Source organism: Myxine glutinosa, chromosome 5, assembly GCF_964187855.1.
Source record: "Myxine glutinosa chromosome 5, kmMyxGlut1.1, whole genome shotgun sequence".
NCBI lineage: Eukaryota > Metazoa > Chordata > Myxini > Myxiniformes > Myxinidae > Myxine > Myxine glutinosa.
Window position 1 is genome coordinate 2456517 of NC_136265.1, and position 16019 is coordinate 2472535.

Below are 16019 nucleotides of genomic sequence, written 5' to 3' on the forward strand. Positions count from 1 at the left end.
CTTCTTTCTGATTCACCCTCCCTCTCTTTCTTCTTTCTGATTCACCCTCCCTCCCTTTCTTCTTTCTGATTCACCCGCCCTCCCTTTCTTCTTTCTGATTCACCCTCCCCCTCTTTCTTCTTTCTGATTCACCCTCCCTCCCTTTCTTCTTTCTGATTCACCCTCCCTCCATTTCTTCTTTCTGATTCACCCTCCCTCTTTCTTCTTTCTGATTCACCCTCCCTCTCTTTCTTCTTTCTGATTCACCCTCCCTCTCTTTCTTCTTTCTGATTCACCCTCCCTCTCTTTCTTCTTTCTGATTCACCCTCCCTCTCTTTCTTCTTTCTGATTCACCCTCCCTCTCTTTCTTCTTTCTGATTCACCCTCCCTCTCTTTCTTCTTTCTGATTCACCCTCCCTCCATTTCTTCTTTGTGATTCACCCTCCCTCTCTTTCTTCTTTCTGATTCACCCTCCCTCTCTTTCTTCTTTCTGATTCACCCTCCCTCTCTTTCTTCTTTCTGATTCACCCTCCCTCCCTTTCTTCTTTCTGATTCACCCTCACTCCATTTCTTCTTTTTGATTCACCCTCCCTCTCTTTCTTCTTTCTGATTCACCCTCCCTCTCTTTCTTCTTTCTGATTCAACCTCCCTCTTTCTTCTTTCTGATTCACCCTCCCTCTTTTTCTTCTTTCTGATTCACCCTCCCTCTCTTTCTTCTTTCTGATTCACCCTCCCTCTCTTTCTTCTTTCTGATTCACCCTCCCTCCATTTCTTCTTTCTGATTCACCCTCCCTCTTTCTTCTTTCTGATTCACCCTCCCTCTCTTTCTTCTTTCTGATTCACCCTCCCTCTCTTTCTTCTTTCTGATTCACCCTCCCTCCATTTCTTCTTTCTGATTCACCCTCCCTCTCTTTCTTCTTTCTGATTCACCCTCCCTCTCTTTCTTCTTTCTGATTCACCCTCCCTCCGTTTCTTCTTTCTGATTCACCCTCCCTCTCTTTCTTCTTTCTGATTCACCCTCCCTCTCTTTCTTCTTTCTGATTCACCCTCCCTCTCTTTCTTCTTTCTGATTCACCCTCCCTCTCTTTCTTCTTTCTGATTCACCGTCCCTGTCTTTCTTCTTTCTGATTCACCGTCCCTCTCTTTCTTCTTTCTGATTCACCCTCTTTCCCTTTCTTATTGACCATGTCCATGGAGACAAACTGATTGTATTCACCATCACCATGGAGACAAACTGATTGTATTCACCATCTCCATGGAGACAAACTGATTGTATTCGCCATCTCAATGGAGACATATTGATTGTATTCACCATCACCATGGAGACAAACTGATTGTATTCACCATCTCCATGGAGACAAACTGATTGTATTCACCATCACCATGGAGATAAACTGATTGTATTCACCATCACCATGGAGACAAACTGATTGTATTCACCATCACCATGGAGATAAACTGATTGTATTTACCTTCTCCATGGAGACATATTGATTGTATTCACCATCACCATGGAGACAAACTGATTGTATTCACCATCTCCATGGAGACAAACTGATTGTATTCACCATCACCATGGAGATAAACTGATTGTATTCACCATCACCATGGAGACAAACTGATTGTATTCACCATCACCATGGAGATAAACTGATTGTATTTACCTTCTCCATGGAGACATATTGATTGTATTCACCATCACCATGGAGACAAACTGATTGTATTCACCATCACCATGGAGACAAACTGATTGTATTCACCATCACTATGGAGACAAATTGATTGTATTCACCATCTCCATGGAGACAAATTGACTGTATTCACCATTTCGACTGAGACAACTGATTGTATTCACCAACTACCTGACGGAACCCTTTCATTTACATGTTCCGATTGATTTTGTTGAACGTGGAGTTTATTTCCACCCAATGTGATGGATAGATTTGAAGAAAATGTGGTTCTTTAGTTAGAAGCGCTTGAATAGGTGGTTGGTCTCTGAAATTGACTTGAGAAATGAAAAGAAAAGAAAAAGTACGAATTCATGTTGGAATTACATGAACCTGCGATCCAGTTATATTTATCAACCAATGTTATCGTCGACATCTTAAATTAAATGTGTTTGGCAAATGAAGAAAGATTTCATGTTTGCCAATTTTTCCCTACAAACAATCAACTATAATAAGAAGTGTTGGGATTAATAGAACTAGGGCATGCCCGTACTATATCTATATCTAAAATTATATCCCCCCCCTCTATTTACATGAAATGGTTTGGTCCAAAGCGAACGGCTTGCGAGTACGGTGACAATCCCCCCCCTCTATTTACATGAAATGGTTTGGTCCAAAGCGAACGGCTTGCGGAGTTTGGTAAAGAAATCGCCATAGCGTGCACAAACGCGCAGGAAAGCGAAAGAATCGCAAATTAGTTTTAATTAGTTTTAAAACATCGTTTAACGCCAACATAGCGGCAACATAGTTTGCCAACGTGAAATAAATGAATACGCTCTCAAATGTGCCGTCCGAGGCAGAGTCTGTTCGCCACGTTCGGCACACGTGATAGCTCGCTGCTCTCTGATTGGTTGAATCGTTTTTTGGACATAGCTCGGTAACTACTTGTCCGATTAATATGAAACCTTGAAAAGGCACATCCTCGGGTCCCCAGCAATATACCTGGCAAGTTTAAAGTATATCGGACCCGTGGTTGTCGAGAAACAGCGGTCACAGACATACATACATACATACATACATACACACAGAGATTACTGGAATTATAGATAGATTAGAGAGGATTAGAAAAGTTTATGAAGGATTAATAAGGATTAGTAAAATAATTAGTTGGATTAGAGAGAATTAGGAAGGATTATATAGGATTAGGAAGGATTAGGAAGGATTAGAGAGGATTACATAGGATTAGATAGAACTCGGAAGGATAAGATAGGATTATAAGGGATTAGAGAGGATTTGAGTGGATTAAAGAGGATTTGAAGCGATGAGACCGGATTAGAAAGAATTAGGAAAGATTATATAGCATGAGAAAGGATTGGAGAGGATTAAAAGTGACATCACTTCCCCCAAACTCAGTGGCTGTGTCAAATGTTAATCTCCAATGGCTTGATCTCTGATCATCAATTTGGATTCAGACCAAGTCATTCTACTCTGGACATGCTGCTTCTGCTTTCTCAACAATGGATGGAGGTCCTCAATACCAAACAGGAAATCAGAGCTGTCTCCCTTGACATATCACGTGCCCTCGATACGGTCTGGCACCCAGCTCTGCTCACCAAACTCTCCTCCTATGGTATCCATGGAAATCTCCTCGCATGGCTTGCGGACTTCCTCTCTAGTCGTAGTCAACGTGTGGCCATGAATGGATTTCTCTCATCTCCCCTTCCTGTTCTGGCTAGAGTTCCCCAACGCAGTGTTCTGGGCCTTGTGCTTTTTCTGGTCTTCATCAATGATCTCGCTGACTCTCTGGAAAATCCTCTCTATCTCTTTGCTGATGACTCCACTCTCTGCCGCTCCATTCCTCATCCCTCAGATCGGCAGTCAGCAGCCTCCTCACTCTCTGCAGACCTGGACAAAATCACAGACTGGTCAAACAAGTGGAACATGTCTTTCAATCCTGACAAATCTCACACTCTTACGATGTCTCTCCGAAAGGACCGACTGGAAAACCCTCCCATCTACTTTCTCAACAATCCTCTCCAAAACTTTTGTCGCTCAAGCTTTTGGGTCTCACTATCTGCCATGATCTTTCTTGGGAAAACAACATTTCCAAGCTGGCCTCCAAAGCCTATCGCCGACTGGGCATCCTCCATCGTGCGAAGTCCTTCCTTGGCACACCTGAGCTCCTCACCACATACAAGGCTTTCATCCGCAGCTCAATGGAATACTGTTCTCCCCTATGGGCTGGTGCTCCTGCCTCACACCTAGCTCGTCTTCACGCTGTTGAAACCAAAGCTTTCAGAATCATTGGAATCTCCTGCGATGAAGCTAACTCCGAGGGCCTTTCACTCACTCACCGCAGGCAGGTCGGTGGTCTTTCTGTCTTCCACCGACTCCTCTCTGGCCTTGCTCCCCCAGCTCTCTCTGTGCTCTGTCCCCCAAATATTCCTACAGGTCGCACAAGATCTGCCAGCAACCCTCTTATGGTTAAACTCTAGGCTCTCTGCTCACCTTCACTTGCAGTGTCCTTGCAGTCGACACGTGTTTTATACCTCTACCACCTCCCCCCGAGCCCTCTCCTTCCCACAGTTCTTTCGATGTCCTTGCTCTCAAATGTTGTGTTTGTGTCCTTCCCCCTCTCTCCCCATCTTGTCTACCGCTCCCCTTATTTTGTGTTTTGTGTGTTGGTTTGACTTTTTGGGTGATTAATGTTAGCTCTTTCACGAGCCTCGATCTTGTATATAAAACAAAAAGAAGAAAAAAAGTGCTTGTCTGAGGTTGTATTTGGAGGAGGATAAATGATAAATCAAAAAGGTGTTTTTTTACACTGTATCGGAATTTAATGAGGCCCATCTGGAATAGTGGGTGCATTGATTCACCACAACTCAGGAAGGACAGCGACCATCTGTGAGATCTCTCAGGCATTGGTGTGATGTGGATTATTTATTCTATGAAGTACTAACCAATGTTCTCTGCTTGTGTGAGAATAAAAGAGCAAATGTGTGATCCACAGGTGAACATCCAACTCAAGCTGAATAATTAATTAACTTCCTTTATTGATTGTGTACCATGACATAAAAATGATTAATGATGGAAACAATGGTATTTAGCAATAGTAATTGTAGGTGAAACTGCGATTGTAACTCACTTGTTTCTAAAATGTTTGACAAGAAAAAAACCCAGGATGATGAATATTACAGCTCCGATAGTAAGTCCAACAATGAGTGCTATAGGTGGTTCTGGATATGAAAAATGCAGCAAAAACATCAATCATCATTTCTTGGATAAATTCCAGAAGTACAAATCTCAACAAATTTAGTTGTACAAGCAGCAAGAAAACAATGGTTAAACAGAAATTGAAAGCAATGAGGAAATACAGGGTCATATTAACACTTGTATCCCGACTGGAGTCATACAGGGTCATATTAACACTTGTATCCCAACTGGAATCATACAGGTTCATACTAGCAAGGACGAACATCACCTGTGATGCTTTGTTTTGTATACTTCGTCGAGGCTCGTGTAAAAGCGAACACAAAACATATAATAAAGGGAGCGGAAAGCAAGAGAGAGAGGGAAACACAACAACAGAGAAGAGGGACATCAGGAGATCTGTGGAAGACAGAGGGCTGGGGGAGGGTACATGGGATAAACAAGATGGACACCACATGGATTTTGAGTAAAGAAAACAGGGAATTTGAAAGAGGTGGATTTGCGGTGTATTAACGGGGGTAGAAAAGATCAAGGTTTTGGATGGGGGTAGATAAGAGATGGTGGTGAACAGCTGTTTTGAAGACCTGGAGGGAGGAGTGGGATTGAAGAGAGTGAGGGAGTTTGTTCCAGAGGCGGGAGAAAAGAGGAATGAAGGAGTGAAGGTGAGCAGGGAGTCTTGCTTTTGGCAGTTTAACCATCAGAGGGTTGCAGGCAGATCTTGTGCGTCCTGCAGGAATATTTGGGGGACAGAGCCCAGAGAGAGCTGGGGGAGCTAGGCCGGAGAGGAGTCGGTAGAGGATAGAAAGTCCACCAACCTGCCTGTGTTGAGCGAGTGAAAGTCCCTCAGAATCAGCTTCATCATGGGAGATTCCAATGATTCCAAAGGCCTTGGTTTCCACAGCATGAAGCCGAGCTAGGTGTGAGGCAGGAGCACCAGCACAGAGGGGAGAGCAGTATTCCATTGAGCGGCAGATGCAAGCTTTGTATGTGGTGACGAGCTCAGGTGTGCCAAGGAAGGACCTCGCACGACGGAGGATGCCCATTCGACGACTGGCTTTATAATAATAATAATAATAATTCATTTATTTTGTATAGCGCTTTTCCAGAAGCCCAAAGGCGCTTTGACAGAGTGGAAAACATAATGCATAACAATACATGAAAACAACAATTGCAAAAAGACAAGAATCAAGAAAACAAACAGCAGTGATATACGGCATATATATAAGACAAGAATCAAAAAGACAAGACAAGAATCAATAGGGAAATATTTAAAGCAAAAGGAGGGAGAAGGAGAAGAGATAGTCAGGGGTTAAATGCTGTGGGTTGAATGTTGAATGCAGCGTTGAACAGGTGGGTCTTTAGTGATGTTTTGAATGTGGTGAGTGAGGAGGAGTCTCTGATGGTGTGAGGTAGTGAGTTCCAGAGGGTGGGAGCAGCGATGGAGAAGGCCCTGTCCCCCCAGGATCTGAATTTGGTCCGGATGGAGGGGGTCAGGAGGTTGGTACCAGCAGAGCGGAGGTTGCGGGTGGGAGTGTGTCTGGAGAGGAGGTCAGCCAGGTAGGATGGGGCCAGGTTATGGAGGGCTTTGTATGTCAAGAGGAGGATTTTGTACTGGATTCTCTGGGGGATGGGGAGCCAGTGAAGCTTGTAAAGGACGGGGGTGATGTGGTCACGGGTCCGGGAATGAGTGAGTAGACGGGCAGCGGAGTTCTGAATGTATTGGAGTTTATTGGTGATTTTTGAGGGTGAACCATAGAGGAGGCTATTGCAGTAGTCCAGACGGGAGGTGATGAAGGCGTGGATGAGGGTTTCTGCAGCCGTGGAGGAGAGGGATGAGCGGAGACGGGCAATGTTTTTCAGGTGAAAGAAGGCTGACTTTGTGATCTGTTTAGTGTATTTGTCGAAGGAAAGGGTTTGGTCAAAGATGACGCCAAGATTCCGGATGTGAGGGGAGGTGGATACTGGGATACCGTCGATGTTGAGGGCAAAGTTATGGGTGGATTTTGTGAGCGTTTTTGGGCCAATGATGATTATTTCAGATTTATCACAGTTAAGCTTGAGGAAGTTGATTTGAAGCCAGGATTTTATTTCAGTGATGCAGTTTGTCAGGATAGAGTGGGTGTCGGTGGAGACGGACTTGGTGGAGATGAAAAGCTGGATGTCATCGGCGAAGCAGTGGAATTGGAGACCATGACGGCGGATTAAGTGACCGAGCGGGGACAGGTAAAGGATGAAGAGGAGGGGGCCAAGAACTGAACCTTGGGGGACACCTTGGGGGAGGGGAGCAGTGGGGGATTTGCAGTTATTGATGGAGATGAACTGGCATCTGTCAGAGAGGTATGATTTAATCCAAGAGAGGGCAGTGCCGGTGACGTTAAAGGTGGATTCAAGTCGGGTGAGGAGGATAGTGTGATCGATGGTGTCAAAGGCAGCGCTGAGGTCGAGGAGGACGAGAATGTTGAGGTTGCCAGCGTCAGAGGAGAGGAGAAGGTCGTTGGTGATTTTGAGGAGAGCAGTTTCAGTACTGTGGTTGGAGCGGAATCCGGATTGGAATGTTTCATACAAGTTATTGGCAGAGAGATGATGTTTGAGTTGAGTGGCTACAGCGCGTTCCAAAACTTTTGACAGAAAGGGTAGGTTGGAGATGGGTCTGAAGTTGTTTAGGGTGTCAGGGTTTAGACCAGGTTTTTTTAGAATGGGGGTAACAGCAGCAATTTTGAGGGAAGGTGGGACGATGCCTGTAGACAGGGAGGAGTTTATTGTTGCAATGATAAGTGGAGAGAGAGCAGGGAGGGAGGCTTTGACAAAGCTGGAGGGGATGGGGTCAAGAGTGCAGGTGGCAGTTTTCATTCCTATGAGGAGTTCAGAGAGGTCAGTAGGAGAGATTGGGGAGAACCGAGACAGGGGATGGCAGGACAAGGGGGGGCAGGTGGTTGGAGGGGGAGCGGGTGCGGCGGTGGTCAAGCTGTTGTAGATGTTGTCAATTTTGCGTTGGAAGAAAGAGAGGAAGGAGATGCAGTTGTCTACTGTGAATGACTGGGTGGTGGTGTTCAGGGGGCGGAGGAGTTTGTTTATTGTCGAGAAGAGTGCTTTTGGGTTTCCGGAGCCAGAGTGGATAATTTGAGAGTAGTAGGCAGAGCGGGCGCGGGAGAGGGCATCTTTGTAGTGTTGTATGTGGTCCTTGTAGGCTTGGGAGTGAACTGTGAGACCCGTTTTATTGCGGAGTCTTTCAAGTTGGCGAGCACGAGTTTTCATCAGGTGGAGTTCAGGGGTAAACCAGGGAGCAGAATGGGTGAAAGAAACTGTTTTGGTTTTTACAGGCGCAAGCTGGTCAAGGCAGGAGGAGAGAGTGTGGTTGTAGTAGTCAGTGAGGTCGGAAGGGGTGTGGAGGTCAATGAAGGGAGAAGTGGACATTTTTTCAGAGAGGGTGGATGAGAATGAGGTAGGTGAAAGAGCGTTTAGCTTACGGAAGTTGATTGTGCGATAATGCCTTGGTGTTGGGGCGGGGATGTTGATGGTCAGAGTGATGGCTAAGTGGTCAGAGAGGGTGAGGTCGGAGCCATAGAGATGGTGCAAATTTAATCCAGTGGAGCAGACAAGGTCCAAAATGTGACCACGGATATGGGTAGGAAAGTCGACATGTTGAGTGAGGTTAAAGCAGGTGAGTAAATCAGTGAAGTCAGTGGTTATTGTGGAGTCAGTGGAGTCCATGTGGATATTGAAATCACCAAGGAGGAGGATTGAGGGGGAGAGGGAACATAGCTGGGTCAGAAAGTAGGAGAAGTCAGACAGGAATGATGGGTGGGGTTTGGGAGGGCGGTAGACGACAGCCATGACTGACTGCGTGTGACCAGAGAGTTTTAAAGCCAGGTGTTCAAATGATGGAGCAGATGAGATGGAGATGAGGTTGGTCTTGATGTCTTGACGGTGGATAACGGCAATTCCACCACCTCGGCCCTCCGAGCGTGGTTTATTGACGTAGGAATATCCATTGGGTGTGGTGAGGTTGAGTGTGTAGTAGTCCAGAGGTTGTTGCCAGGTTTCGGTGAGACAGAGAAAGTCCAGTTTGTTATCCAGGATGTATTCGTTCAGGATGAGGCATTTATTGTTGAGGGACCGGGTGTTGAACAGGGTGAGCTTGATGTTGTTTTGAACAGCAGGGATGAATTCAGGTGATTTAGCCAGGGTTTGTAGGCAAGAGGTGCGATCGTGTGGGTTGCTGTGACCAGGTGCGCTGGGACGAAGAGTGAGAGTGCGCTGAGCCGACCAGAGGACGGGGATGGAGTGACCTGATTGCAAATAAACAAACTTGCGACCGGAGCCACGGTGAATGTACCTGGGTCGTCGGAGGAGTCCATTTGATTTGATGGCAGAGATGCATGATGGGGTGGAGCGGGTATTGAGCAGAAGAAGCCTTGCGGCGGAGTACTTCAGAGCCATGTCAGGCAGGAGCGAAGGGACGAGTACGAGGCCAAGGTCGAGGAGGCAAAGCGGCAAACGCAGCGGCAAACGCAGCGGCAAACGCAGCGGCAAACGACTGCAGCCGCTAATCAAGACCACAGCGGCAAACAAGGCCACAAAGACCACAAGGCCACCGGCAAACAAGGCCACGGCCACAAACAACGGGAGCGGCTTTAGATGCCAGCTTGGAAGTGTGGGTTTCCCAGTAAATATCTGCCTTTGATCCGAAGCAGCATGTACAGAGAAGAGCGGCCTAGTGTGAACCCAAATTGATGGTCTGAGACCAAGCCATTGGAGAACAGGAAGGATTTGATGTCAGAAGCAATGATTGATTCCATGACCTTGCTGATTATTGGGAGCAGGCTGATGAGTCTGTTGTTGCAAGGATCTGTTTTTGCACATTTTTTGTGTAAAGAGGTAATGTTTGCTGATTTACAACCAGAGGGCAGATGATCTTGGCCAAAAGAGAGGGTGAAGAGAACAGAGAGAAGATGAGAAAGAGCGGAAGAGCAGGATTTTGGGATCCGTGGGCTGATGCTGTCTGGTCCAATTGCAGAATCAGAGTCGAGCTTTGACAGAAACTTCTCCACCTTGTCAGGAGAGAAGGACACCGAGTCCAGGAGCAGCTGCATAGAACTCGGTAAGGTGAGAACAGAGAGAGATGGGTTTGGGACACAAGATTTTGAGGCAAACACAGAGTTGATGCATTCGGCGTTGGGAGCAAAAGATGAGAAAACGTCTCTTCGAGTTAAAATGGGGTTGATTTAAATAAATGTGGAGATAAGGGCAGACAAGACGTCATCAATAAATAAACGGACAAACCAAGTGCTCAAAGGAGAAAGGAGTAGTGAGGGGCATGCACTTATGCACAGTTGCAGCCAAAAACATTGGCACCCTTGCACTTTCTTCAAATAACTCACAATTTTCTCAAAAAGAAGTTGAAATTGACAAATTGTTTTGTCTCCACAATTCTTTATTTCAATGTTAATATTACAGAACCTTTGTTTTATGATTCAGAACTTAATATATCCTTTTAAATCAGAAAATAAAAAGAAATGGCTTTGACAAAATTATTAACACCCTCCACTTAGTATTTGGCAGCACAGACTTTGGACAAAATAACTGCAGCCAGGTTCTTCCTATAGCCATGAATGAGTTTCCGACACCTCTCTACTGGCAGTTTGTCCCACTCTTCTTGTGCAAACTGCTCCAGTTCTCCCAGATTTGAAGGGTGCCTTCTCCCAACTGCTCTTTTCAGATCTCCCGACAGGTGTTCAATGGGATTTAGATCTGGACTCATTTCTGGCCACTTCAGAACAGTCCAGCGTTTTGTCTTAAACCATTCCTGGGTGACTTTTTGAAGTGTGTTTGGGGTCATTGTCCTGCTGCAAGACCCATGACCTTCGACGGAGACCCAGCTTTCTGACTCTGGGTTCAACATTGTGCTCCAAAATTCCTTGGTAATCTCCTGATTTCATGATGCAATGCACACATTCAAGGTACCCAGTGCCAGAGGCAGCACAGCAACCCCAAAACATCACTGAACCTCCTCCATGTTTGACTGTAGGGAAGGTGTTCTTTTCTTTGAAGGCTTCATTTTGTTTTCTGTAAACATAGACATGATGTGCTTTACCAACGAGCTCTAATTTGGTCTCATCTGTCCACAGGATATTCTCCCAGGAGGATTTTGGCTTATTCAGGTGTGTTTTGGAAAACTGCAGTCGGGCTTTCTTATAGCTCTCTCTCAGCAGTGGGGTCCTCCTGGGTCTCCTACCATAAACCCCCTTTCATTGAGTTGGCGACGGATGGTGCGAGTTGAAACTGTCGTACCTTGTATCTGAAGGTGAGCTTCAATCTGTTTGGCAGTTAATTGAGGTGCTTTCTCCACCATTCGAACAATCCTTCGCTGCAATCTTCGATCAAGTTTTCTCTTCCGGCCACGTCCAGGGAGGTTGGCTACAGTGTCATGGGCCTTAAACTTCCTGATAACATTGTGTACGGTGGACACATGAGCATCAAGGTCTCTGAAGATGGACTTGTAGCCTTGAGATTGTCCATGCTTGGCTACAATCTTGTGTCTGACCTCCTCAGACAATTATCTTGTTTTCTTTCTTTTCTCCATGCTCATTGTGTTACACACAGTGACACAAAACAGCAGAATGACTCTTTTTCTCTATTCAAACTGGTTGAATGAGTGATTTTTTTAATATCGCAAGCACCTGCAACTCACCACAGGTGAGTTCAATTCCAAAGTAAAGGAGTATCACCTGCTTGAAATCTAATTATTTCTAACAACTTCTAAAAAGTGCTTCTAAAAGTGCTTCTAAAAGTAACTTCTAAAAAATATTGACCGGCCCATTTTAGGATTTCTGTGTGGAATAAGCTAAGATTTCGTGATTTCAGCTTTTTTTGTTTTGTTCCACGGCAAACCAAATAAATACATATGTGGATATGAAAATATTTTTTATTTTCAACAATTTTCTCGAAGAAATGGTGCATTATTTGAAAAAAGTGCAAGGGTGCCAATATGTTTGGCCACGACTGTACAATATTACTAAAATACGCAATTTGGCATCTGTCTGTCTGTCTGATGATTTTTTGACCGCAATACATTCCGTCGTTACTTATCCAATCTCAACCAAACTTTACAGGATGACTGAGGGTTACACAATGAAGGTTGTAGCACATTTATTTGCCCCAATCCCCAAGGGTGTTTTTTCCCCTGAGTGGGTTTTCTCCGCAATTGCCGTCAATGGGGGTGTGCATTGAGGTGTATATCCATGTTAAGTTAGCTTTATCGTGGCGTTTTTCCAAGGGCCCTTCTAATAACAAAACTAATGATAATCGCATAATATTAATGTTATTACAAATCAATATTAATACTAATAATATCCCACCTCCCCAAGGGTTTTCTCCTGCCTTGATAACGTGTGTAAATAGGTCATCATGCTGTTTTTGTGGGAGCAATGGCCTCTACAGGAAGTAAAAAATATTATAAACCACAAACACGTTTTATTACCTATTTAAATGGTCGATCATGCTATTTAACAAAGAACTGAAATAAATATGGAGAAATCCAGACATTAGTCCATGCTTATCATGTCGACGGTCGCTCCTGATCATAGATCTACTGCAGTCTATATACCCCACAAGGGTTAATAACATGACCCTTCCTGCGGCTTCCGTGGAGTTCTTCCAAGGCGTTTTGGTTTTTCCAAAGCTGCGTCTCATTACAAACGTAACTAAATGGTATTCATGGAATACTTACCCTGCACAGTCAACTTGGTGTGAGCCAACTCTTCTATTTTTGAACGTTTCTTTTTTTTTGATCCAATATGGCTGCCAGACCACGATGACATCATAAATTTATATTCCCTAAATAATTGTTGCATACATCATGCTCAATTAAATTTCAAACTGATCAGACGAAGCGTTGTCCCTGTCGAATTATGACGTCATAATTATGGCACCAATGACATCATCGTTAACAGCGCCTATTCCCCATATGCGGTTATTTACAATGAGCCATGTTACAATTTTTTAAATTCTGACACGGCACACACTTTAGTTCACTGAAATGCAGACACAAATGTTATATTTTGGTTTTGGTTATATTCCTCTCCGGCCTTGCCCCCCCCCAGCTCTCTCTGTGCTCTGTCCCCCAAATATTCCTACAGGTCGCACAAGATCTGCCTGCAACCCTCTTATGGTTAAACTGCCAAAATCAAGACTCTCTGCTTACCTTCACTCCTTCATTCCTCTTTTCTCCCGCCTCTGGAACAAACTCCCTCACTCTCTTCAATCCCACACCTCCCTCCAGGTCTTTAAAACAGCTGTTCACCACCATCTCTTATCTTCCCCCATCCAAAACCTTGACCTTTTCTACCCCCACTAATTTCACCCCAAATCCATTTTTTTGAAATACCAACTTATTTCCTGGAAGTCCTTGTGTTTTATACTTCTCCCACCCACCTCCCCTTTCCCACACCTCTTCCTCCCAAGCCCTCCCTCTCCCACACATCTCCCGATGTCCCTGCTCTCAAATGTTGTGTTTGTGTGCTCCCCCTTCTCTCCCCATCTTGTCTACCGCTACTACTTGTCTACCATGATATATTTTGTTTGTCTGATCTTTGATTTGATTTCTTTGTGTGATTTATGTGAGCTCTTTCACGAGCCTCGATTCTGTATACAAAAAAAAGAAAGAAAAAAAAAGACCCAAAATACACCGAAATGGTCAAAGATGCCTTCCCCTTTGAAATATTGTGTGGTGAGGCGCGCGGAGCGTTAAATTTTAGGTGAGCCAGAACCTGCTTTTTCCGTCAACTAACATGTTATATTGTCCGACACATTCTGTCGTTTAATTCACCTGATCCAACATGTTTTAATGTCATGCACAGTCTAACCCTTTCATTCACCTGATCTGACATGTTATAATGTCATGCATAATCTTATCCTTTCCATGAGATGATCTCCAACATGTTATAATGTCATGCATAATCTGATGCTTTAAATGACCTGATCTTACATGTTATAATGTCATGCATAATCTGATCCTTTAAATGACCTGATCTTACATGTTATAATGTCATGCATAATCTGATCCTTTAAATGACCTGATCTTACATGTTATAATGTCATGCATAATCTGATCCTTTAAATGACCTGATCTTACATGTTATAATGTCATGCATAATCTGATCCTTTAAATGACCTGATCTTACATGTTATCATGTCATGCATTATCTGATCCTTTAAATGACCTGATCTAACATGTGATAATATCATGCATAATCTGATCCTTTAATGACCTGATCTAACATGTTATAATATCATGCATGGTCTGATCTTTTAGGTGACCTAATCTAACATAAGTAACAGTAATAAAAATTGGCAATAATAATGATAATGATAATAACATGACTCCCTCCTGCCGCTCCTGCAGTGAGCAGGTGTACCAGTGAAAGGCAATAACCCACGATGGCACCAAATACCAACATAACGACTCGCTTAACAATGGGGAAGGAGCAAGGGCTTGAGCAAGGCGCGAGCTGGTTTTGGTCCGTGCAAGCTGGTGTGGCATCGGGCTGGTGGATGCCGATGAGGCGTGGTGGCCAAACAAAGAGTAAATTGTTTACCTCTAGTTTGGGTTTTGGCCAATGCATGACATAATCACCCAAACATGTGTTGTTAGTGGGGCATCTGGGGATGAAACAGAGGTCAGCTTTAACTCCGATACTGTTAAAACAATTCTATTCATTTAGATGTAGTGGAGGGAAAAAGCGGATTATGATGGTAAAGGAGAATAATTTTGCACAATGAAACTCCTACTTTTTTTCTTTTTTTTGTTTGGAAAAAGATCGAGGCTCGTTTAAGAGCGAACGTTAATCACAAGTTAACCTGAAGCGCAATGAATGTTAAATTAAAGTAACAAAATCCGGAGAGGTATCCTGCCTCTTCCAAGGTTCGATTCCATTTCCAAAACTGAGCAACATGGCCTTCATAAACTTTTGAAATAATGGCCTTCATGAACGGTGGGTCCCCATCATTGGTCACCCGCGGCCGTGGCATCTTTCGGACCATTCCAACGCACGGGGCGGCCCCTACAAGAAGTCTTTTGCCCCTTCTCCAAGGCTTTGCAGCAGACCTTGCCACCATGGCCTGCGGTGCGCCGCCGGCAAAACAGTCCGTGCTGTTTCTTCCTGAAGCGCAATGCACGTCCTATTTGTGCCTCTGTACCCAAGGCCTCACGCGGCCTTGCTCAAAAACAGCATTTATACAACAAACGTACACTCGACCGTGTTCAACTTAACACTCACTCCACCTCCTCAGTGCACGTTGCACAATACGAGCTCCTCTGACATTTTACCTGTTACATGAGTAATCCAACCTGTGTGGTCACATGGTCCCTGCTATTCTTACCGCAATCTAGCTATGGACGCCCTCCTGCTTTCCACATTCGTGAATGTAGACGTTACATCAACGTCAATAGTTCATTGTGCAATATTTACACCTGTATCTGAAATAAATATATTCAATTTGTGTTCCAATTAACAGTCGTAGATAATAGACACCTGAAGAAGGCACTCACTTGTTTTGTATGTCTTGCAGTATGCGACACTGCATGTGTCACCGCTCAACAGACAGCTGGAGATGCAAATGAAGTATTCTGTGTTTGGACTCAGATTTTTCAGTGTAATCCAAGTTTCGTTGGTTTCCATCGTTGAAGAACGGACCTTCTCATTGGTTATTCGATAGAAATCACCTTTCACTGATTGGGACGGTTCCCATTGTAAGGTGATCGATGTATCAGTTGCACTCCAACTAATATTGTGAGGTTGCTCAGGCTCTGAAATAGAATTACAAAAAATACATTAAACAAAATCCAGGAACGAACATTCCAAAGGGCATGTGGCATGAGCCGAGGAGAGGGAATAAATACTCTACTTCAACATAAGGAATGAATGTTAAAGGGGAATTCTATGTGTGATCAAGAAAGAGCAGAAACTCTCTGAATCATTGGGCAAAACTGGTGATGTGTTGTCAAAAGAAAGGTTTCAAAGGAATCCAGTGTTTACCTGTATTGACAGGAAGATACACAGGTTCACTTTCTCTTTGTTTGTATCGAGTATACATTTGTACCCTCACTGGAGTAATACAGGTTCATATTAACACTTCTACCTTCACTGGAGTAATACAGGTTCA

General features: G+C 44.2%; 1 protein-coding gene and 2 long non-coding RNA genes across 5 annotated transcripts in view; 1 reads left to right on the forward strand and 2 right to left on the reverse strand.

The window, feature by feature from the left end:
- Window positions 1-5424, reverse strand: part of LOC137428037 (receptor-type tyrosine-protein phosphatase eta-like) — a 111715-nt gene extending 106291 nt beyond the window's left edge. For all 3 annotated transcript variants that reach the window (XR_013623391.1, XM_068117969.2, XM_068117967.2), the window contains exon 1: window positions 4792-5424. Coding sequence is in view for 2 of the 3 variants with exons in the window: in XM_068117969.2 (XP_067974070.2) it covers window positions 4792-4910 (119 nt within the window). In the remaining variant the exon portion in view is untranslated. The remainder of the gene's footprint in view (window positions 1-4791) is intronic.
- LOC144892193 (uncharacterized) overlaps window positions 1-16019 on the forward strand; it is a 477241-nt gene that overhangs the window by 138307 nt on the left and 322915 nt on the right. The window lies entirely within an intron of this gene.
- The window catches only part of LOC144892192 (uncharacterized), a 49715-nt gene continuing 47919 nt past the window's right edge, over window positions 14224-16019 (reverse strand). The window contains exon 3 of the long non-coding RNA XR_013623392.1: window positions 14224-15663. This is a non-coding gene — a long non-coding RNA (uncharacterized LOC144892192). The remainder of the gene's footprint in view (window positions 15664-16019) is intronic.